The 24,079-nt window shown below is 58.4% G+C and overlaps 1 protein-coding gene across 5 annotated transcripts in view; it reads left to right on the top strand.

Moving 5' to 3' along the window:
- The window catches only part of KLHL29 (kelch like family member 29), a 281,972-nt gene that overhangs the window by 151,962 nt on the left and 105,931 nt on the right, over positions 1-24,079 (top strand). For all 5 annotated transcript variants that reach the window (XM_045844674.1, XM_045844670.1, XM_045844672.1 and 2 more), the window contains one exon: positions 7,498-7,827. In XM_045844674.1, the coding sequence (XP_045700630.1) occupies positions 7,543-7,827 (285 nt within the window). In that variant the 5' untranslated portion in view covers positions 7,498-7,542. The remainder of the gene's footprint in view (positions 1-7,497; positions 7,828-24,079) is intronic.

Genomic DNA, 24,079 nt, shown 5'->3' with positions numbered 1-24,079 from the left:
GGTGGTTGGGCTTGACGGTTACAACTGAGCTGGTCAGGGCAGCATTGCTGAGTTTCTGAGGTGCTGGGGAGCTCGTCCCTGGATCTGGGGGTGTGCCTGTGTGTGTTTAGGGGGGGCATGTGTGGCTCAGAATGAGGAAGCGTGTGGGTAGGGGCAGGCAGCAGGACCGATGGCCGAACGCTCACAGAAGCACTCACCACCAGGCAGGCATCGCAGTGACACGTTCATCCCCGTCACCACATTGGCTCTGACTCTGTGCAGAGGTCCTCTGCGCCCCTTGCTGCTCCCCGGGGGGCCGGGGGGGCACAGAGAAGGGCCCTGGGAGCCAGCAGGCCACCGGCTTCCTTAGTGGTGCCCTGGGCCCAGGGCCACCTAGTGAGACCTCCTGCTATGAACTAGGAGGTTCTACACCAGCCTGAGACTTCAAGCAAGCAAAATGGGGTTCTGCCCTCCTCTGGGGAGGGCCCAGCCCCCCTTTCCTCCTCCCGGTCATCTCGGCATCCCCAGGATGGTGCATAGGACAGCAAGTGTGGTGGAGAAACAGCGTAGCCACGCAGGACCCCGGAGGCCAGAGCCAAGTTTCGCACATAAAACGCCCACCTCTGGGAGACCTTCCAGATTTAACCCCGGACCTGCACCAAAGCATCTCTCCCCTGGGCCTCGGCACAGCTGCCTCCACCCACGAATACCAGATTGTCTAGACCCCAGAGCTCTTTCTTCACATATGTGCATGCAGTGTAAATACCTGCCACCCAGGGTTTGGGGAGAATCAAATGCTTTGATAAGAACCCCCACAAACACGGGAGCAAAGGGGAGGGGAGAAGGGCCCCAGGAAAAACGGTCCAGTCTCTGAAGTTTCAGGCAGGTGGAGGCTCAGGGGAGGACCCCCAGGGGCTCCAGACCGTCCTCCCAAATCAGCAGATATTCTGGATAAGATGCTTCTGGAGGCCACAGAGACGCCAGATACCCGTGCAGAGAACACTGCGGCAGTCTGCACGCCTCCGTCGTCCATGGACCATGTCCTCCCACCTGCACACACAGCGTGCACTTCTGGCAACGCAGCTGTCTGCGCCAGCCTCCGGCACACCCCCTGAACCGCGTGGCCGGCACCGCAGGTTCAGCATTTGAAATGCGGGGAGTGCCGCTTGATCTCCCCATCATCTTCAACCGTGGCCCTGCCCTGGCCGTCCGTAATTTTTAAAATTATGTTGGTCTGACTCTTGTCCTTTTGAGATGCTGCTTCTTTGTGGACGGACTACAGCATAAGAACTTTGAGAGAAACCTGAAGACCCTCCTGGCCAAGCCCTGCAGGCCCTGGCTGTGGCCAGAAGGAAATCCTAGGGACCTATCGTCAGGCATTGGAGGCAGTTTTCATTGGTGGTTCCCTCTGGGGCTGCACCACGGCTGCTGGTGCTGCTGCTGCTGCTGCTGCTGCTGCTGCTGCTGCTGTGGGTGGTGGGGGAGCCCCGGGGCCACGCTGGAGGGCTGGTCTGGGGGTGGCCGTCCTGGACTCCAGGCCAGGTAGGGGAGAGTGGTGGTCCTTGACTTTGGCTTGGGTGGGGGAACGGTCACCCTTGCTTCTATTCTGACTGGGGAATGGCTATCCTTGTTTCCATGCTGGCTGCGGGAACGGTCATGCTTGCTTTCAAGCTGGGTCAGGGACCGGCGGACTTGTGGTTTTCTGCCCTGAGGCCTGAACCCTTGGGTTGTGGAAGGACAGCTGCTGGGGTGAGGGGAGGGGCAGGGCCTTACCCTGACAGCGAGGCCTTTCGTCTTTTTTGTGGCGTCTTGTATCAGATAGGTGTCCATACTATTGTTGTATTTTCTTTCTGCTGCTGACTCCTGTATCTCATGAAGCTTAAACCCATGCTTCTTCCTTATTTCTGTCACCTGGGGGCCAATGTCACCCCAGGGAAGCTCGCTGTATGGCTTCAGTCCCCCCACCCACCACCCACCGGGCCAGTATTGACCCATGGATCTTTCCTTGTATCCTCCAGGATACAACGTTCCCTTGTTCTTTGGCTGGAGTCAACAGTCGTTAATTTTCTGAACACTTTTTGACATTCTAGAGTCATCACGGGTATGGTCCATGGAACGGCCCATTCAGTGTACGCTGGGTCAGGGCCTCAGAGTTCTCCCCTGTGAATGGCGGCTTCCCCATCGCCACCCCGGAGAGAATGACCCCCAGGCTCCACACATCAACCTTCGGGCCGTCACCGGGTTGGAGATGCAAGATCTCTGGGGCCGTAGAGGAGACGGTAGCACAGGAGGTGTGCAGTTTGTGGTCTGAAAATTCTGTCCTGAGGGAAGCCAAAGTCTGACATTGAGCTCACTGTCTAGAAGTCTGTTCTCTGGCTTCAGGTCCCGGGGCACGATTCTCCTCCGGTGGCAGGACGGTGCCACGGATACCGTTTGCGGGGACCTGGCTCGGGGAGGTTCTAGTGATAGTCTACGCAGTGCCACCAGCTCACATCTTCCCTGAAGAGAAAGTGTTGGTCCTGGGCGACAGTCACCACAAATAATATGGTGATGTTGGGGTGATTTAAGCTCTTAAGACAATGAGCGTCTTGCAAAACTTCAGAGAAGCCCCACTGGCTCGTGATTTCACGGCCACCTCTGTGCTGATCAGAATGTGCCAGGCCCCCCTGCCTGGCACATTCTGCAAAGGACCCCCTGCCGATGGTCTTCAGCAGTATATAATCGCCACTGCAGCACTCCTCCTTGGCAGAGAGGGCTGCAACGTCGTTAGACGTGGTGACTTCAAAATAAAAACAACAAAAAAAATGTTTGAGAAAAAATTAAAAAACAAAATAAAAATAGCAAACTAAGTAAAGAGAAAAATGAGAAAAAGAAAAAATTTGAGGGCCCTGGCTGGTGTGGCTCAGTGGATTGAGTGCCAGCCTGCGAACCAAAGGGTTGCCGGTTCGTTTCCCAGTCAGGGCACGTGCCTGGGTTGCAGGCCAGTGGGGGGTCTGAACTTGTCCAAATCCAATAGGTCACCACTCATCAGCTTCCTGGGCTGTAATGGACAATAACCTCAGCCCAGCCGGGAGCGCACATGGGAGTGATTTATACTTTCATCACGTTGGCGCCTTATGAGATCAGAGCAAGAAACGGGCCGATCATGGCTCGGCATCAACAACAGTGGTTTTCTCACTTTTCGACCTCATGAAAATTTTACTCTGGGAAAAAAAAATGAAAGGATCCCCAAAAAGCATTTTTTTCATGTGGGATATTAAAGGTTGATATTTACTTTATTAAAAATGAAAATCTGTAAGATGCAACAAAAAAAAAGAGAGAGAGAAATGAAAAGTCTGACGTATTCTCACGTGCCAGGTCTCAGTTCAAACGTCCCCTGCTCAGAGAGGCTTCCCTGACCCGCCCGTTCCCACCCGCCTCACGCCGCCCATCCCGTTTGCCCTCCTCACAGCGCTGACCGCAGGGCGCCGATTCTTGGTCACCGTCCCTCCATCCCAAAAAAGGACAAATGTGACTGCAGTGGCCCCTGTGTCCAGCACAGTGAGTGGCAACTAAACAAATATTAATAAATGTTTGTCCGCTGGATTCATAGAAGAGTTGGGGGGAACAAAAGAAAATATGACCAACTATGTTTATTTAATCCAAGCTATTCATAGGGCATCCCTGAAACTTTCACGTGTCTTCACTCGGCTCCTAAGGCAGGTCCGATGGGGAAGGGGGAGGCTGAAGCCAGGCCGGCAGGTGCGTGAGCGCTCGGGGGGCCAGAGGGACAAGCCAACTGGAGGGAGCCCCGTGGTAAAGAGCGGGGATGATGCTCCGTCCCTCCCTCCCTCCCTCCGGCGGTGCTTGCCAGAGGATGCCATGAGGCTGCATCTGCAGTGAGGCTGCAAGGTATTTTTACATTTTGCATCTCCATGTCCAGATTACAGAAAGGACTTCCCAGGCGACCTTGAATAGGCCCTTAGGTAAATTTCTGTGCTGCGTAAAGGAACCACACGCACTCAGAGGGAAGAAAGGCTGCTGCCCAGAGCCCCTTCCTCCCGGGGGAAGGCCCCAGGGCCAGGCTCTGCCGGTGCACGGGCAGCCTGCCGGGGAAAGGTGCCCGCTCTGACAAGGGGGCACTTTGACACATGTTGTCTGTGGCTGCTTGGCCCGTCTCGTCTGAGACACGGCCGGCCACGCCGAGCGCTGCCCGCCGCCTCCCCCACAACCAGCCCGGGCACGCGTGTGGGCACGCGTGTGGGCACACGGGGCCTTTTTGACACAGCAGCTCCGAGCCCAGCAGGGAAACTTCCGCTGACACCGCTGGGACTGGCACCCCGCCCTCTCACCAAGGGCGGGCTGTGCAACACGTTCCTTTCGTTCCGTCTGAAAGGGGGGATCAAACTGAGCGGCAAGGTCCGACCCAAACCTGGCACGCAGGCGGGTGGCCTTTGCTTGGAATACGCTTCGTGAGCCTGAAACCAGATTGCGTGGCCTCCAGCTGCCCGAGTCGCCATCTTCTTTTTAGCATTTTAAACGGGGACTTGAATGGATGACTGATGGGGTGCGGGGGCAGGAGGGGCAGGCTGCTGGGACTGTGAGTAAGAGGGGGCCACCGTGTGGTCCAGCGGGTGGTCCCCAGGCAGTGAGCCGCCCTGTCTCGTGGGCATCAGAGGTTGTATTGGGGCTAAGGAGGCCCCTTTGACCTGACCCCAAGCACCCTCTGCCACCTGTGGGCACAAAGAAGGACCTGCCCACCTCATCTGCACCCTTGCCGGATAGAAGTTCATGATTCCCTTTTCTCAAGGAAGCAAATGTACAAGAGCCCTAGTTGGTGAGGTGGAGGTGGGCGCCAGGTGCTCCGGGGAGAGAGGAGGTCTCCTGCCGCCCAGGAGGGGGCGGGGCCGTGCAGCCTGTGCCTGGGCTGAGTTATAACAGCCAGGCAGGACGGAGCCAGGGGCAGGGTGGGAGCCATTCCTGCCTGGGAGCAGGGTGGGCTTGCACCCAGAGCTGACAGAGGCGTCTCCAGAAGCTGGAAGGCACGTGGAATGGCAGGGCATTGTCTCTGGGGTGACGAAAGTGAACCTGGTGCCAGAACCTGGAGCCAGCCCAGAGCCTCGTGTCTTCTGGGCCGCCCCGAGGAGCCTGGGCCTTATCCTGAAAGACGGGGCTCAGAGCAGGAAAGTGAATATCACGACCAGTTTCGTGACTTTAAAACGCTGTGAGGGCCCTTGCGTGGGGAACGGGAACGAAGAGCCAGAGGGGGCTCAGGAAGACCGTTTGAGGTGGTCCCCGTGGGGGACAATGACTGGGGTCGTGAACGTGCAGGTGGTGCGGGGGGCACCCTTGGGAAACACCTGGCAGCAGGACCGAAGACCCTGCTGTCAAATATGGGGACGGAGACGGGGAGTGGGGTGGCTTTCCCTGAGAGAAGGAACTCCTGAGCATGCGTCTCCAGGCAGAAGAGCCATGAGCTAATTTCAGGACACACCGTACCTCGGCACCTGTGGAACGGCCAGGGCAAGGTGCACCGCAGGCAGCAGGATGGTGGGTGTGGCGCCGAGGAGAGGGAGGGAGTCGTCGGTGAAGTGGGGGCAGCTCAGTGAGGTCACCCAGGGAAGACGTGGAGCATGAGAGAAGGAGGCACTCGGACCCTCGAGGCTGAGCAGAGAAAGGAGCCTGCAGAGGAGACAAAGGGGGAGTAGCAGAGAGCGAGGAGGGTCAGAGCAACCACTGAGAAGTTTCCAGAAAGGGGTGGGAGTGGTCCACCACGCCCCAGGTGGGAGATGCGAAGACAGGCAAGGGCCTGAGCGTCCCATTGGATTGAATCAGCCGAACCTTCGGGTCTCGGGTGAGAACAGTGCTGGGGGCGTGGCCAGAGCCCACGCCACGCCGGAGAAGGCTGTAGTGAGAGCAGGTGGGGAGGGGCCAGGGCTGAGCCTAGAGCACTCTGTGAAGAAAAGCCAGTGAGGGGGGCCTCCGGGGGAATGCATTTGTGGTTATCATTGTTAGATAAAAACATAATCGAGTGGCATTGTGTAAGCCATGAAGCATGATGATGAACTAACCAGTGAGCCCACCGTCCAACGTAAGATGTGGTGGTCAGCTCCGCTTCAGGTGGGCCGACAGGCCCAGCTCAGGTCCGCTGTGTGCGCCTGGCAGAGGGCACAGGACCAAGGGAAGGGACAGTGGCTGCCAGGGCCTGGCCACCCACACAAGTGGGACACGGGCAACAGGTTGCCAGGGTTGGGCCGGGCCCGGGCTCTGTGGAACTAGACGCTGACAGCTCGGTCTGGGTATGCACGGACCAGAGTAGGATCGTGCTTGTGGCCTTTCCTTTCCTAGCCAACCATCCCAGAGCCCCACCCCCAGGGCCGAGCTGGACGGGCGGGATGGGAAAATGAGCCAGGAGCCATTCCTGGCCTCCAGGAGCTCAGCCCAGACAGGACGTGGTTGGGGAGTGAAAAAGAGTCAAAGAAAAGCAGGTCCTGCCCGAGCCGCGTGACCGGGGCCGGGCGTGTGACACGCAGGGCCCATGCCACCCTAACCCTCCCGTCTGTGCCCTGGCACCGCCTTACCCTCTGCCCTCTGCCTCGCTGTGGCCTCTTTGGCTGAGAGAGCCTCTCCTGTGTCTTTACGTCTTTCCTGACCGAGCGTGACATCAGGCCCGGCTGGGCAGGGAGCCTGGCCAGTCCCCGTGACGCTGAGCAAAACGCCATCCTCATGATGCCGGAGGCCCTCGGAGGATCCTGGTGTGTCCGGGTCTCCATGACAACACGGAGGGCCTTACGTTCGGATGTGCGGGGAAGTCACATGGGAGACAGTCTGGGAGCACGGGGTCTCTGGTGGCAGTGGTTGCGTCACAGGGTTACGAAAGAGGACTCTTAATTCCCAGAGGCTTAACACCTTTCCACACTTGAGTCCCTCTTTGAGCTACAACAGGAAGGCCGGGATCCTGGCCACATTCTCACCTCGTTCCGGGTCTCTGACCTCAAGAGAATCACCTGTTCTTAATGAGCTCCCTGGTCCATAGGTGGGGGATGATGCCGCCCCTGCCTGCTCTCAAGCTGCTGTAAAGATCAGTGAGATTTACGTGAAGGGCCTCGGCCACCATAGAGGGAGACTGTAGGTGCGGCTGCTGTCGCCTGAGGAGTCCACAGGCTCTCGCTTCCACGGCGGGGACATCGGGATAAACCCCCCAGCCATGATTAACGTGCGCACACCTGTGTCGCTCAGGGCAGCGTGACGCGGTAGAACCGAAAGCATCACTTCACACCGTGCCTGGGTTCGAATCCTGCCTACCACACTGAGGCCGTGCACTCCCGGACAAATCATGTATTCCTCATCTGCGACGTGGGGCTAAGAACGAGCCGTGCCTTGCGGGCTGGCTGTGCGTGGGAGAGGAGCTGACGTTTGAAAGCCCGCTGTCGCACGCGGAGAAGGTGCTCAGCAGGTGGGGCGCCGCTGCCTCCTCCTCGCATCCTAGCAGCGCCGATGCGTGTCTAAACCGCCCTCCCCTCTGCTCTGTGCCCGCAGGTCCGGCCTCTGCTCACCCGTGAGGAGCCACCACGGCCCACCGAGATGTCGCGGCACCACAGCCGCTTCGAAAGAGATTACCGGGTGGGCTGGGACCGCCGCGAGTGGAGTGCCAACGGGACACATGGGACCACCAGCATCTGCAGTGCCACCGCCGGGGCTGGCGGCGGCACAGCCAGCAGCCTCAGCGCCCGGCCCGGCCTCCTGCCACTGCCAGTGGTGCCCTCCCGGCTGCCCACGCCCGCCACGGCCCCCGCTCCCTGCACCACCGGCAGTGGGGAGGCTATCACCAGCCTCGTGGCCAGCTCTGCCTCCGCCGTCACCACCAAGGTAAGACCGCGGGTCCTGCCTGAGGAGGCCCGGGCCAGCTGCGCAGTGCTCGCCACGACCTGGGCACCAGACGCTGCGTGCTCCGGAGTGCTGGCCCCCCAGGGCCGGGCTGGACAACAGTTTGTTGGCAATACCGAATCCCTAACTTGGTGGCATTAGACCAGGCAGGTCCTCCTGGAGTCAGCAGTTACCTGGGTTTGTGAGAAGGTGCAGACCAGCAGTAAATCATAAGCCGTCATAAAGCTTCCTCTTAGGATGCTGGGAATTCTCACATCCACGGTCCCCTCCAAACCTCAGACAACCCCATGAGACCCGTTCTCTTGTCATCCCCACCCTACAGCTGAGGGTACGGAGACACCCTGAGTGTGTGAGAGAGAGCCGTTCGAGGTGAAGGACCCGGGCGTTGGGCCCCAGCACCCGGGGGGGGGGCAGGGGGGTGTTAGCTGCAGGTCGCTCTGTCTCTCCTGGAGGCGGCTCCAGCCTCGAGAGTGGCAGCAAGCGCCAGGCTGTGTTGCTGACCGAGATGTGGAAATGAAAATGTCACCAAGGCGCCTGCCTGTCTTCCGTGTGCGCAGGTCCCGTCCTGCTGCTCTGAGCCCCAGGGCCCAGGGCTGGTGGCAGGAAGCCCACACGTCACGAGCCTGTCTCCCTGGCCGGCCAAGCGGGGGCTCCACAAGCCCCCTGCGCCTCTGCCACTGGTTCAGGAACGCCTGCCAGGAGCCTTCTCGGGGCCTGGATGTGTGTGTGTGTGTGCACACGCACGCGTTTGTGTGCACAGGCACGTCCAGTCTTTTCTTTCCTGCGTTCACGAAAGTTGCCAGAGAAGTTAGAGGCGGGGCGCCCCAGCCGCAGCCGCTGCGAGGCGCCTGTGGCGTTGGAAAGCTGCGCCCCAGGTGTGCTGCGCCTTTGTCTCTGTGGTTTTCAAAACTCCCTTTCAGCCCTGCTTCCCATTAAGGGCCGTGAGTGCTGCCAGCGCAGAGCCCTGGCGGCCGACACAATGGAGCTACTGCAGGCGGCTCCCGGCGCACTGACATTGTGCTGCAGGGCCTTATTGATCTTACTTTCCGTCCTGAAAACACCCCCCCACTGAGGCGGGGAGGGAAGGCGCGCTGGGTGGGGGAGGCGAGGGGGAGGGCTATTTGGGCACAGTGCCCCCAGACTAGCCAAACACACTCCGCCCCTGGGCGCCAGCCCCCAGGGCTGCTCCAGTGTGGTGACCTCTGCCCAGCGGGGCGGACTGCCTGCCCCGCCGGCCACATCTGGCAGCCACCGGGCCAGGCCAGCTGCTGGCCATCTGGAGAAGGGCAGATTCTGGGGCTGACGGCTGGAGGCTGCAGGTGGGGAGAGAGAAGCTGGGCCTGGGAGCCCACTCCGTGGTTTCTGACCTCTCAGGGAGGGGGGTCTTTGTAGGGAAGTGGAGGAGACCCGGCCGGCCGTGGGGGCCTCCGCAGGGAGCTGCCTGCCTGCACAGCTTCTATTTGGCTCCCAGGCAGCTCAATAGCCACCATCGCTGCCTGGCCGGGCCCCAAACCACAGCACATGGAGGGAAAGGAACTCGGCCTCGGACAGAAAACAACAGCTGGGCCAGGCTGAGCCCGGCCGGTCGTTGACGGGGGTGCAGGGAGGGGGGCGGGAAGCGGGGGCGAAAGTTCATGCCTGCGAGGGCGGCCAGCTCCTTGGCACACTGCGCCTTTGTAACCAGCTCCAGACCAGTTTCATACCTGCAGGGGCTTGTCCCGTCAAGCCAAGGGGCCTGCCTCTCCCTGGCGTCCTCGGGTGCTCAGGAGAACAGGGCGTGCAGGGTTAGAGGCAGGGCAGCAGCCAGCCGTGGCTTCCGTCCCGGAGACTGTTGTTGCATTTGCGTCGTGATGCCTCTCTGCCATTCTGGCCCGGCTGCCGCCCCCCACCCCCCCACGCCCATCCCTCCCCCACGCCCGCCCCCCAGCGGATGTGTCTCACCCCGTGTGAGCACCACATCAATCGACAGGCAGCCGAGCGGAGGTATCTGCGGTTTCCCTGGTCAACAAGCAGAGTGTCTGCCCAGCGGCCCAGGGCGAGCTCCTGCCCTCAGGGAGTTCACGGGCTGGGATGTAATGAATCTGTGGCCTGGGCGGTGTGACCAGACGACCTGAGACTGTCTCTCCCGCTGAGGTTACTGGCAGAGGCAGCTCAGTGGAGTGGATCAACCCAGACGCTGGAGCCAGACAGCCTGGATTTGAATTGTGCTCCATCGCTTCCTAGCTGAGCGGCCCTGGACAAGCTGCCTCACCTCTCTGGGCCTCCCTGCCGTGCAGTGGCACCCGCCTGCCAGAGCTGTTGTGAGGGCTGTGTGGGGTACAGCACGTGGGGAGCGCTCAGGACAGAGCCACGCCTGGCGCGTAACAAGTCCTTTGCAGGTGGTGTTGTCACTGCCGACACCCTTGTTGCTCTCACCCAGGTGAGACCTGCGGGACTAGGCCCACGCCCTGGTAAGGAAAGGTGACTGTTTCCAGCTTCCCCAAGGGCGGCAAGTCTTCCGATAAGACCCGGGAGCTGGGCCCCAAGCAGGCAGGGGGAGGAAGTTGTGTTTCTGAGTGGCCGGGACTCAAGGTGACGTTGGGACCAAGGTGGCATGGCAGCAGAGGGGCTTAGAAGGAAGAGGGGCTTCTCTCAGGCTCCCCACTGAAACTGCGCCAGCACGCCGGGTAAGCCAGATGATGCCGGTTAAAGGGACTTGAGAGCTTTGTCCAGCCATGAGGCCCTCTCCTGACAGGAAAGCCCACTGTACAGAGGGCTGAGACCCTGCTGTGGTGGGTGGCGGGTGGGGGACGGGGCTGGGGGCGTGCAGGGAGAGCTGCATTAGAAGCCCAGGGAAGAGCTGTGTGTTCTTCTCTGGGCGTTCCCGCGGCCCCCAGGTGTGGTGAGGCTGTTTGAGTGTGCTGGCCTGGCTTCCTTGGTGAAAAGTCTGGTGCCATAGGCGGACCAGAAGTTCCCCCCTCCCCAGGGACAAGTGTCAGCACTGTCAGACCTTAGCAGCCCCCCGGGGCTGGGCATGGTCTGGGGGCTGGAGGCGTGCCAGACCACCACTGCACTGGACGGACTGCCTGCCCCTTCCCCCCTCCTCCCTGCGGCCCCGAGGGCCTGGTCGCCAGCTCATCCCCAGTGCCAGGTGGCTTCTGCCAAGCCATGAGGATGGCCCAGATCTCAGGGGAGGGCAAGGCTGGCTCTGCCCCCCCCCCCACAGCTGGTTAGTGAGGTGACGACAGTTCTTGTTGTCACTGCCACCTTTGAGGGGTTTTTTTGTTTCTTCATTTTTCTGTGGCCTGAGGATTGCTTGTAGGTTTTTTATGAAGGCCAACTGAACGAGTGCAGACTCCTAGGCCACTGAGGCAGGGGAGGGTCTGGCCGAGGCAGTGCCCACACACGCGTGTACGCATGTGCACACACGCCACTCTCATGCACACTCATGGCTCCGGCCACCCCACGGCTTCCTTGGGGCCGGGGTCAGCTTCTGAGCCTCCAGGACAGGAGTCCCGGGAGCCCAGGAAGGGTGGGGCGAACACGCCCTCAGCCCTTCTGTTTGGAGGTCAGAAAGTGGGGCAAGAGGACTTGCCAGGGGCCCTTCCTGAGCAACGGACAGGGCGGGCCGGCACGGCTGCGTTCCCACCCCCGGCTGCCTGGCGAGCGGCTGCGTTCACCATGGAAACCACGACGGCAGCACCGTCAGGGGACCTCTCCCTCCTCTTGTCCACCTGCTGACAGCACGCAGCAGCTTTCCGCAAGCGAAGGGGCACCGGCACGTCCTGGAGTAACTTGCTCAGCGTCCTCTCGTTATGACGTTGATGGGGAAAAACTCGACCCCCAGCTGGGCCCGCTGTCTGGGTGGAGTTTGCCTGTTCTCCCCATGTTTGCCTGGGTTTTCTCCGGGGACCCCGGTTTCCTCCCACACCCCAGAGACGTGCACAGGAGTGAACTGGCATGTGCAAATTGTCTGACTGAGTGTGGGGGAGGGGGGTGGCCCTGCGCCGGGGCGACTCCTGTCCAAGGCGGGTCCCGCCTTGTGCCCTGAGCTGCCGGCAGCGGCTCCAGCTACCCTGGGCCCCCAAACGGGACTGAGTGGGTTGGAGAAGAATTCTCTCACTTGTTTTTATTCATCTTTCTTACATGTACACGTAGCTCCCATTTATTCCAGTGTTTCAGTATGAGAAGTGTTTGGGGTCTATATTTAGAATTTTGGTGATGTTTTTACGACCAGAAAATGCCTTAGGAACTTGTTTATACAATTAGCCTGTGGTAACATTGCTTTTGTTACGCATCTACTTGCTTAAAGTCACGGTTTCCAAGAATCTATCCAAGATGATATGTGAGGACGGGCTGTAGTTACCTCTCGTGTTGTAGGTGGGAAAATTCAGGCCAAAGGTTATGTGCCCCCCCCCCCCGGCAGGCACCACTGGCAAGAGCTGCGAGCTCTCGAGTCAGACGGAACTGGGTTCGAGTTCTGCCATTGCCGCTTAGGAGCTGAATGGAGTGTCTCTGAGTCTCAGTTTGTCTGGGAAACAGGACATGACAGTGGTGTCTTCCTCGTGGCGGTGTCGTGAGGACCGGTTCCATTAATGTGTGAAAGAGCTTAGAACAGCACAGCTGCTTGTTAAGCACTGAATAAAAGTTAGATTTAGAAAGTTAAATCAGCAAAAATAAAAATTAAATTAAAAAAAAAGTTAAAGCAGAGATGTGGTCAGATCGAGTATCCGTACATTTGGGGAGAAAGGAGGGCCCCTGGCAGGTGGTGCTGGCGGGCAACAGGGAGGCTCCCTGGACTGTCCCCCCCGCCCCCGACTGATGCGGCCCGAGGCGAGGCTGAGAGCTGGGCCAGCACCAGCCCCTGGCCCTTGCTCCAAGCGGTCGAGGCCTCAGGGGGAGGTCGGCCGTCGCTGAGAGGCAGAGCCGCAGCTCCACGCCAGCCCTGTCTGTGGGGTGGGGAGGAAGCCGCGCTGCCCCACAGCGGCAGCTGCATGAAATTTAAATTATTCTCAGCAAACCTGCTTGACAGATGAAACAGAACACGGGCGGCAGTTCTGTTCTTGAAAGAATGGACTTCGCCGCGTCCTGGCGGATGTCTGTGAAACGGATCGGGGGCTGTTCTTCCTCGTGGTCAGGAGCGCTCATGCCGAAACATCCCCATCGTTCCTGGACGCCGAGCCCTGGAAAACTAATCCGGGCCGGGCAGAGGAGCGCCGCCTGCTCGGGAGGCCCGAGGAAACCGAGGGAGGCCGTGAGGTCTGCAGGCTCCGTCCTCGAGCACCAAGCGCCCCGAGTTCTGAAATTTCTGAGCGATTTTGGGCTTTCGGGGTGGATATTTGTTGTCATAGAGATGACCCTAGAGATGCTGTCCCCGCCGTGCACACTAAGTTCCCTGGAGAAGTGTTCTTCCTGGTGGAGATGGCCTGGGATTTCTGGCCGCGGGGGCAGGGCGGGGGGGGGGGCATGGGGGTGAGGTGTGAGGCCCCCTCCTCCACGTGGCTCTGGGGGCCCAGGAGTAGATAAAGGAGCTTTCAGACAGAGTGAGGATTAGACCCCCTTTCCTCTCATAGTCACGTGGAAAACCAAAGGCTGCTGAGTAGGGTCAGCTGGGAGAATCACTCAAGCCCCATTTGTGGTGAATTTCCAGACCGTGCGTGACTTTCTCCAGAAGATTGTTTCTTGCTCCATGCACAAGAATCTGTGATTTCCCTTGTGATAAATTATCAGGCACTGGTAATGCGCGGGAGACAACTTGTGCATGTTATGTCCTGGGCTAATGGCTTTTGCCTGCACATTACGATGCAGCCACAGCTTGGGTTGTATCTTCATTGACTTAAAACCCATCTGTCAGTCCCAAAGTGTGTACAAAATTGAAAAGTGCCATGACTTCCAAAGCACCCATTTCAAAGCCTACAGGCTAGGGAATGTAGATCTGAGTGATTCAAACTTAGATTTCTGGTTCAGGGGGCAAAAAGAGGAGTGGTTATGTATTTTCCTATATTTGTCAGGGGTGAGCCATCACCTTGATTCCAAAGGAAAGGTATCCGAAGAGGTCGTTGACTGAGGCCAGATGTGTATATATGTTCACTTTGCTGTGTAACAAGCATCCCCAAAATTCCTGGCTTCAAACATCCCAGTCCTGTGGGTTGGCTGTCAGCTGTGGCCTGGGCTGGCTCGGCTGATCTCTGCTGGGCTTTCTCATTGGTCTGCGGTCAGCCGCCAGTTTGCATGTGGCCAGTGACTAGTGGTTGATCTAGGATGGCCTCACTCATACCTGTGCTTAGAAGACTGTCAGCCAAGGTGTCTCAGTTCTCCTTCGTGTGGCCTGTCATCTTCTGTCCAGCTAGCATGGGCTTATTTGCACAGTAGTCATGGGCTTCCAAGGTCAGCAAGGGGGCAAGGCTCAGAGCTTTCCGGGCCTCTGCTTGAGGCACTTTTGCTAGAACTCCATTGGCTGAAGTAGTCACATGGGCAAGCCAGGTTCAAAGAGTGGCCAAAGAGACCCTGCCTCCTGACAGGAAGGAGGTGCTGCCACTCCACTTTGCAAAGGGGCAGGCATAGAAGGATGGGAAGCGTTGTTTGTGATCATTTTGGCAGCATGCCCCCAGGGCTTCCAGCACACTTGCTCAAACAGTTATTTACCCTCCAGCTTCCACGGCTCAGGCAGAAAGGAGAGACAAAGTCTATTACTCTCCTCTGCAGGGCACAGTGTAGGGAATCTCGGGCACACCTGACCCACACACACCTGGGCCCAGACACATCCCATCCACACCAGGAGCTGCCTGGTGAGGTCTGAAGGAAGGCAGCCAGCGGGGGTTGTGTTGCCAGGGAGATGGCAGAGCAGCAGGCCCCGACGGAACCTCGAAGGGTGCATTTCCCTTGACAGCCCACCCCTGGCCCGGTATCAGCCCCCAGCCCTGAAGGCTGCCACACCTGACCCTGTCTCTGCTGCAGAGCGGATGGGACTGGGACACTGCTGTCCCCAGGACATTCACAAGGACAGGTGTCAACCTCCTGATTGAGAATAAAACTTCCATGCCAAGGAGACCACCTCATGGATGTTGACCAGGGAATTTCTCCTGGTGAGAATCCACATGGGAAGATGAACTCTGCCCAGAAGACTTTCTGATGAGCCTGAAATCAGGAAAGGGCCCCGGGTGTGTGAAACAGATGCCCAGGGACCCAAGACGGGCTGCCTGGTGGCTCTTTGTCCTGAAGAGACTGAATCCCATGCAGTTCCCACAAAGCCCTTGGAAAGGTCTGTTCTTAAGTTAAATTAAGTTTTCTGCAAACAGCATCATTCAAGATGAACATAAATCTACTTCTTATTCAGTTTTAGTGGTTTTCCTTGTTTCATTTAATTACTCATGTTGCAATTAAACAATTTTTTCCCTGCAAAAGGACAGTATTTTAGCTACATTATGGGTTTAATAGGCTTTGGAGGACTCGCCTGCAAATCTCATCATCATTTATAACATTGTTTTTTATAGGGAAAGTGTGTTCCAAAATCTAAACAACCCAATTACAAATGAACTTTCAGAACCCAACCCATTCGTTAACTGGGAACTATCTGTAATGCTAAAAATAACTCAGGGAAATAAACACGAAAAGGATGAGCTCAATGCCCTTCAGTGCCCTGTGTTCACCACCGGCACTTACGGATTTGGTTTAGTCTGCAGGAGGAGAATTTCCTCCAAACCCAGACGGGCCCTGCCCCTGGCCCCTGGCGCTGTCTCACTCGTCTTCATGACACAGACTGGCATGAGTCCCCCCAAAGCACAGCGCCACCAAGAGGAGCCGTCGAGAAGTCTCCGCAGAGCTCAGCGGCTGCAGCGGCAGATCATCAATCTGCTTCCGCGCTCCATTCGCTGCCCTACAGTGAAGACGTGGGAGAACTCCGCACCGATCCAGCTGCGGCCTCGGCCAGTCTCGGCTTGCGCGTCTGTCCCTTTGGTGAGGAATCTCTCCCTCCTCTGGCAAATCAGGAGCCCCGAGAACGCTGCAGAGTATGGAGTGCATCCAGAGCTTCCCTCAGCACCCCTTCCTCCAGATTGGGGTAGGAGGCCTGCCTTCCCAGCACCCCCTCTCCTGCTTCCTGAAGGAGCTGGGCCAATACTGTTGGGCGCTCTAACACCATGAAAGGGGTCCTTGGAGCTGAGGAAGGAGCTAGGTGCAAGCCCTGATCGCAGGCTTAAACTTGACTTAAACTTGGCTGCCACAGTACCTTAAGGAAAACACTGCTGTCCTCACACAGGCCCTTCCCGCACACCCCACCCCACCTGCTTCTGAGGGTTAAGCTGGCTGTCCTCTCTCCCCTGCTCCCCAACCCCTGCCTTGTTTTGTCCCTGGAGGGCAACAAGAGCTGCCCAGCGGGGCTGCCAGCCAGTAGTGGAGGGACTCACTCTCTTGCCACACCTCCCCCACCACACTCCCCTTGGCGAAGAAGGCTCAGGCAGGGGGCAGGAGGGGGAAAGTTAAGAGGATCCCAGTCACTCATTCTTTCAGATTTGGGTTCTTTATTTAAAAACATACATTCAAATGACTGGGAGTGACCTGAGGCAGAAAGGACAAATGTACAAGCCCAGCTTTATGGATGGCCAGGCCTATGGCAACATCCCAAGTGAGCCCTGTTCCCGCTGGCTGGCGTACAGTGTGGGCCAGGGCCTGCCCCCCACACTGAAGGCTCCCCTCCCTGGTCCGGGGTGGATTTGCCTCCCCCCCCACACACACACACACACCTCCACCCCACCCCCACCCCCTGCACACTGGTTAGGCCTGGGCCACAGCTCTGAGCCCGCTGCGATCATCTTCACAATTCCGGCACAGCGCCTGCCCTGAGGTTGCCCGAGGAAGCCCCTCTGAGACCAGGGCAGCTTTTTCCCAGGCTGAAGGAAACCCACCCAAGGGCAGGCTGCACTGAGCACAGTCCAGATCTTTGACCTGCTACCTTACGAATTCCCTCGTCAGGTCGGAAGTGGCCCTAGAGCGGGCGGCCTGGGGGTTAACAATAGGGAGTGGGATGGCTGAGCCCGCAGCCTGCCATCCGGGTCCCTGAGTCCGGGACCCTGCCTGCGGCATCGAGAACGTAGAGAACCATGCGGGGCTGACAAAGCGAGCTTTGAGGTCTGCAGTGGGTGTCGCTGGCGGTCGACCCCACGTCCACCTTCCCCCTCCCTCCCAGAGCCTCAGCTCCGTCCAGGCGCCATCGCGTCCAGAGTTTGCAGGGAAGCCATCCCTAACCTCCAGGGGGATTACCACGACTCTCAACTGGGCGTGGCGATCCCATTGTTCTTATCCGTCATTGGTTCAGGAAGGGTCACGTGACCCAGTTCGGGCCAATAGAACCTGAAAGTAATCCTGTCTGGGGAGCTTTGAGGAAAGGTCGTCTTGCTTCTGAAGATTCACAGGGAAAAAGTCATCTTTCTTCCTTCGGACACTGTCATCTCTGGACGTGCCTTGAGCTGCTCTCCCCATCCTGCTGCGAGCCCGAGGATGAAGCCAACACGGGAGAGAGAGAAAGAACAAGGGAGCTCCAGGAATGGAAGCAGAACCCTAACGTTGCACCCTGGCCCGCCTCGGGGCTGCCTGTTACAGGAGTGAATACACTTCCTGACTGTGTTAGGAAAAAAAAAAAAAAAAGCCTCCAGTGAGTGCCTTCTCTGTCTCCCAGACCTCACCAGGCACAGCGGCTGGCTAAAAATAGCTTCAGTGGCCTTTGTGAGCACCCTCTCTTACCCACTTGTTCAGCACTCACCACTCACTGCGTCTAGGGACTCTGCTCTCTGCTGCTTCCCTGGGCGCCCGCACCAGAGCGCAGCTCACTGCCGCCGCACTCCTGCGTCTCCGCGGGCCACGTGTCTGTCTGAGGGAAGCCCACCCACGCACCGGGGTCCCTGAACCGTAGGAGCGTCCGAGAGCCTTACCCCTACCGCCCGCTTCAGCCACAATCCCCCAAATATGAGAGCAGTGCTCGTGCCCCAGGTCCTTTGCACTTGCCACTCTCTCTCATCTGCCCAGAGAAGTCCCTGTTCATTCCGCAACTGACAGCCCGCATGTTACTACCTCGGTAGTGGGGGAAAATGCTATTATGTCTCTTGTTCCCATAAAACCTCCGTCTGCCCCTGGGTCATCCCTGGGCAGTGCACTCCGTGGGAGTAAGCTCCTGGTGATGCCCACCACATAGAGGGTCTCAGTAAATGGGGGAGGGTAGAATGAGTGCATCGATACATCGGAATAAACGTATTCATTTATTTGGGTGGGGTGGATGGGATGAATGCCTTCGATATCATCTCTCCCTACACGGTGGGTCAGCCTTCGGAATTCAGAACAGGAGTCCTCTCAGCGGGTGCCCGTGACGACGAGGAGGAGGATGAAGACCGGCCTGTGCAGGAGCGCTGAGGGCACCCCACGAAGCACCCACGCTGGCAGGGCGGGTGGGGGGGGGGGCCCAGGCCTTCGCCGTGGGTCCTGCACTCGCTCCCATCGCGCCAAAGCATCCGGATTCAGAACCTTTTATTCCCGATATTGGTCTTTCCTGAGGATTTTTCTTTCATTTGCCTATAATTCTCAGCAGCCTTCTGCACGGGTTTATTTCATTTAAGGCACCCGTGTAGTAATTACTGTGTTCCAGGCGCTGATCTGAGCTCTTTCCCAGCATTAGCCCTCTGGGGTGACTCCGACGGCCGCCCCTCCGAGGTGTGACAGGCTCGCCACGCGCATCCTCGCGCCCCCGCGGGGCTGGGGCTCCTCGCTGGTTGGCCTGGCTCTGTGCAGGTGGGGCCCGAACCGTCTCCGTGAAATGTGTTGAACGGGCAGCTGGCTAGTTACCTTTCTGCTAACATCTGCCCCCAGGGCCAGCGGCATCTCCTCGACAGGTGCCTGGGGGCGCCCCCGGAAGCAGTTTTGTCTGTTACGGTCCAAACCAGCCTCGGAGGTCGGGAGCACCGTGTGTGTGGGAGGCAGGGTCCAGCCCACACCTCCGAGGGGCCCAGTTCCATTCATTTTCTCCCCGAATGGCTGACCTTTTCCCCTTAACATGTGGGTGGCGCCAACTGTGCTCCAACTCAGGATCTTGGGGACTGGGAGGCCTCAAGGGTGCTGCCTCTCTCGCTCTCTCTCCCTCTCTCTCTCTCTCTCTCTCTCTCTCTCTCTCTCTCTCTCTCTCTCTCTCGCAGCGTTTCTGGTTTAGGTCCACGTCAGGTCCGGGACGTGTGTGTGGCATGGGCCTGAGCAGCGGCTGTCAGCACTGCTGCGGCTCGTTCCAGCCCTGAAGGGCGGTCAAGGCCATCGCCACGGCCCACGAGTGTTTCGGGGTGGTCTCGGAGCAGTGCCCAAGCTCACGGGGGCAGCTCACCCTTGCCATTGGTCCTTCCGTCACGCTGGGCTGGGGAGTGGAGATGCCGTGGAGAGGCCCCGGGGCCTTGCACGGGGTTGGAACAGCCGCCTTCTCCGTCCACTCGGCACTGGTCCCGGGGCACAGAGAAGAGGAAAAGGCTGCTGTTGGCTCCGGGCTTCGTCTCCAGCCCCCTCCCTATCAGGGGCCAGTCCCCTCTGAGGAGGCTGCCTGGGCTGGGGGCGGGAGAGGGGGCTGGAGGCCCACGTCCGCACCTCACTGGCTGGGCGGGCGACCTCAAGTCAGAACGCTCAAGCTTCCCGAGACTCAGTTTCCTGACCTGTGAGCTAGGTACAAGAGCGCCCCCTCCACTGGGCTGTTATGAGGTCTGCGTGAAAGAACAAGGCAAAAGCACATTGAAAAAAAAATAAATGCCCTAATTCATAGACATGGGAAGTATAAAGGTGGGTTAGAGATCGGAGGTTGCCAAGGGCTGGGGTGGAGGTCTGGGGACCAGGAGTTATGAACAAGTACAGAGCTTCTGTTTTCCAAACAGAAATCTGTTGCTGAAAAAGTTTTGCTCATAGATAGTGGTGACGATTGCATGACACTGTCATTGTAACAAATGCCACTGCATGGCACACTTAAAAATGGTGAAAATAGCAAATTTTAATGTCATTTATATTTTGCCCCACTACAAAAAAAAATATTTAAATAAGTAACTGTTCTGCCGTCAAAAGGGAGAGAATATATCTGTAAATGCAGGGAGAGTTGACACACCAAGTAATTTCCTTTATTAGGAGAAATGGAGTGCCAGTCACAGTGGCCACAGCGGTGGCCAGCCAGAGGGCGGCACTTACTGCGGACCGGCAGGGGCCTGATCGGAATGGGGGAGAGCTCCTGAGGCGGGGGCAGGAGGGCAGCCAGCCCCCAGGAGGGCCACCTGGGTAATTGTGGGCTTGGTGTCACTGAAGGATCCCCGAGGTGACCCCCAACAGCCTGACTGCCGTGGCTGGGAGCTCAGCCTTTCCACTCTCCGCACAGCAGCAGCTCCTAGGGCTCCAGGGCCACCCAGCACCGGCAAAGTGACGAAGGCCACGCCTTTGAGGAGGAGGGGTGGGGGGTGGGGGACCTGGAGCCTTGGATGATGGGCTTATCTGTGGTCATTATCTCCAGCCCCCTGCAACCCGGGGCTGCAGGGGAGGCCTCAGCTGAGCTGTGTTGGCAGCAGTTATCCATCTCACCAGCAGCTAGGGTGGTCCCAGCTAGTGGGGGACCCTCCTGGCACCCATGTGCACTATAACCCCGTGCACACAGAAGCTATCTTAGGAAGCAGCTCAGGGCTGCCGGTCCCCCTGGACACGACCCGTGTCCTCGGGGCTGCTGCCGCCGCCCCCACCATCATCATCGCCATTGCTGCTGTTCACAGAGCAGTCACTCTGACCAGCCAGGGCTCTCTGCACTGTTTCCTGTGTTAACCCCCCCACATCCCACCAGGATTGCCCAAGGCAGGCGCCGTCGCCGACCTCACTCTCTCACCGCAGCGAGGCTGTGCGGGGCCCAGGCTTGCACGGCTGGCACGGGCTGTCTGTTCTGTGCATGATGCTGTGATGCACAGACACGGGCCGGTGGCGGGGTGTGGACACTTGGTGCTCTGCAGAGACACGGGTCTGTGGCGGGGTGTGGACACCTGGTGCTCTGTGGGTGAGCGTGACCCTGAGGAAAGAGCCGGGGGAGGGGGGCGGAGGGGAGAGACTCACGCCACCACCGTTCACCCCGCCTGCGCTCAAGTGACTTGGCTGCCATCTGTCCGACACAGCAGCCTCCCCTCCCCACCAGGGGCAGAGAGGCTCCACCGCGCCGCCGCCTCCTGGGTCGGGAACGGGCCGACCATCTGATTTTTATTCCTGGACAGTGTTGGGCCGAGGGGAGGAGATTGGGCAAACTACACCGTCCCCGTAATTCCTGTGCATGGGAATGCAGTCATGGCTGCGTGTCACTGGCCCAGATCAGAAGGGAATATTGGGAATACCGTGTTCTAAAGGCATTAATTTACAAAGGCATTAAGAATTAGAGTTCTAGCGCAGGCTTCGAACCAAAGTGTCACAGGTTCGATTCCCAGCCAGGGTACATGCCTGGGTTGCAGGCCATAACCCCCAGCAACTGCACATTGATGTTTCTCTCTCTCTTTCTCTATCTCCCTCCCTTCCCTCTCTAAAAATAAATAAATAAAATCTTTTTAAAAAAGAATTAGAATTCTACTGCACCACATCGTATTCCTTGCAAATAATCGAGGGAGGAACGAGTGCTCGAAATTTGGGATGATCCGTTTTTGAGGTGCCAGCAGGTCCCTCACCAGGCTGACGGGGCCCCTGTTGGTCTGGCAGCTCCCACGGCTACGGGACAGTCTGTACCTGGCGGGTCCAAAGCTGTAAATGAGCATTACTCTCCCAGAAAGACTCTTCCTCCCAGCAGAAATTAGTAACTGCCGCCTCCAACTCGAGACGCTGGGTTTTTCTTGCATAATCTTCTCGAGCCCAGATATTTATATCTCCCGCCTCCAGTCTCTGGGACTCGGGCTTCATGGCCAGGGCCCAGGTGGGCCCTGGCGCACCTCCCCACCAGCAGCAGCCTGCCCACGGCCACGCGGGCCTGCCTCGGAGGCAAGGATCTGAACACCAGCGCAGCCGCAGTGAGGCAGCCGCGGTCAGGCAGCCGGTCCAGCGTGCACAGCCTCCGCCCCGGCGGAACAAGCTCTGGCCCCACAACACCCGTCTCTGGTGGGCTTCTCTGTCCTGCTCCGCCATCCCGGCTGGGCCGCCTCTTAGCGCCAACCCCCAGTCCCTCCCCTGGCCTGTGACAGATCCATGGGGTTTCCTGGCTGGGGCCAATTTCTCTCTTCTCTTATCAAAGACGAGAACTGAGCTCGGAGCAGGGGAGTGGCTGCCTCTGAGGAGAATCTGCAAGGACAGTGGGGGAAGGAGCTCTGAGTCTCTGCCCCACCTGCTGAGCTGGACAGCTCCGGTAGACACGCACCCTGTGTCCCGCCTCTGTTCAGAAGTTCCTCTCCAGCTGACCCTGCCCCATCCAGGGGCTCTAGGGGCTGAAGAAATTCTCCTGTGACCCTTGCCAACTTTGTGGCCAGACCTGAAGCAGCTGGTCACTGGTAAATCAGTGACGCCCCCTTGTCTTCAGAGGTTTTGTTTTAAGATTTCGAATCTGAAGTCTACGGTTGGCATGCCTAGAGGCAACCGGGGAGAGGAGACAGGGCTGCCATGTAAGAGGTAGTCAGGGCTAAAAGGGGAGGTTTTTTTTTTGCTTTTTTTCCTTACGTGGAGGGTAAAATAATCAGTTGGTTAGCCAATTACACTAGTCGGTCCTGGTCAGGATGCCTGCTGCACAGCACACACATAAGCACTTAACACCCCTCTTTGCTAACACAGGGATGGGATTGGAAACCCACACGCCAAATGCAGACTGCCCGAGTTCAAATCCTGCCCCTTCTGCTTTCTAGCTGAGTGACCTTTAGCAAATCACTCTCCGTCTCAAGAGCCTGCTTTCCTCTTCTATAGAATGGGATAATAATACCATCTATTTCATCCGGCGGGGTCGGGGTGTGGCACGGATTAAGTGAATTAACAATTGCAATGTCTACACCAGTGTCTGGAGTCTGGTGCGTCCTCCGTAGGCATGACAGCTTATTTATGACCATGGCCTTTGAGAAGTAGCCTTCACCGAACAACCCTGTCTTCTTTGGTTCTGAATTGCTAGCATCTCACCCCTGGCTGCAACGAGCTCAGGAAATCTGTGTGGAGCTATCAAAGTGAACTGTGGGTAGAGGAAGGTGTAGTCATGGAAATGCACTTGCTTTGCTAAAAAAAAAGAAATTAGCCGTGCACTGTTGAAAACCATACTCCACTTGTCCGCAGTCGTGTGTTCTCATCGTGGAGAAGCTCTGTGGCCGCCTCCCGCGCTTCGGGCGGCCTCTCCGCGATCACAGTCAGCAGCCTACAGACGCACGAGGTGCAGATCTGAAATGCACGCGGCTCCTCACTAATTCGAGGGGTCCCCGAGCAAGGCATCATGCAAAGCGAGTGCTGTGCTTCCGTGACACGGAGCATCGTCTCCTGTATCTGATGGTCTCAAGCCCGGAGCTCCTGCCCCGGGCAGGCCTGGGCTGCAGCCCACCTTCTGCGTGCTGGTGGCTGTGGCGAGAGTGGTGTTTACTGTTGTTGTTTTGTTTTGTTTCCTTATCATTTGTAGAGGCCCAGGCCAAGCGCTTTGCGTGTTTTATCGCAGTTCTTACAACCACCCCATGCGGTAGGTCAACATTTGTCCCTGTTTTCCACGTGAGGAATCTGAGTTCCGGGGCCTGGGGAAGGGGCTCCGCGCAGCGGCTCACAAGCGGTAAAAGTGTGTGTGGATCCAGGCCTTGCTCCCTTCGGAGCCCATGCTCTGAGCCCCCCAGCCCTTCTCCCTGCGGCCTGCGCCCAGAGCGCCCCCCGGAGCCTCGGACATGACCTGCCCGGAGCTGAACTCCACATCCTTGGCCTGCTCCTGCTCCTTCCTCCCTGCACACTGGGCTCAGAGGCTGGTCCCCCGGCCGGCCACGTCAGCGCCCGGGCCTGTCCCCTCTGCTCACCATCCCGTCCCTGCCATCAGGCCCACCTTCAGCGATTTCTCCAGCCCGCCCTTCTCCCTCCAGTGCCACCGCCTCAGGCATAATCCAGGCCCCGTGCAACCTCCCCCCCACCCCCACCCCTCGGGAACAGAGACGGCTTCCCGGCCCACCCGCCTGCCTCCAGGCTGCCCGCCCCTCCCAGCCTTCCCCCACCACAGCAAACAAATCTCATCTCGCCACACCTCTGCTTTAAAAAAAGAAAATGCAGTTACTCCCACACTTGCCCTGAAGACAAAGTG

This window comes from Phyllostomus hastatus, unplaced genomic scaffold (assembly GCF_019186645.2).
Source record: "Phyllostomus hastatus isolate PE091 unplaced genomic scaffold, TTU_PhHast_1.1 phas_contig_402, whole genome shotgun sequence".
NCBI classification, from domain to species: domain Eukaryota; kingdom Metazoa; phylum Chordata; class Mammalia; order Chiroptera; family Phyllostomidae; genus Phyllostomus; species Phyllostomus hastatus.
Note: the sequence above shows the minus strand (reverse complement) of the source record. Positions and strands in the feature narration are given on the sequence as shown.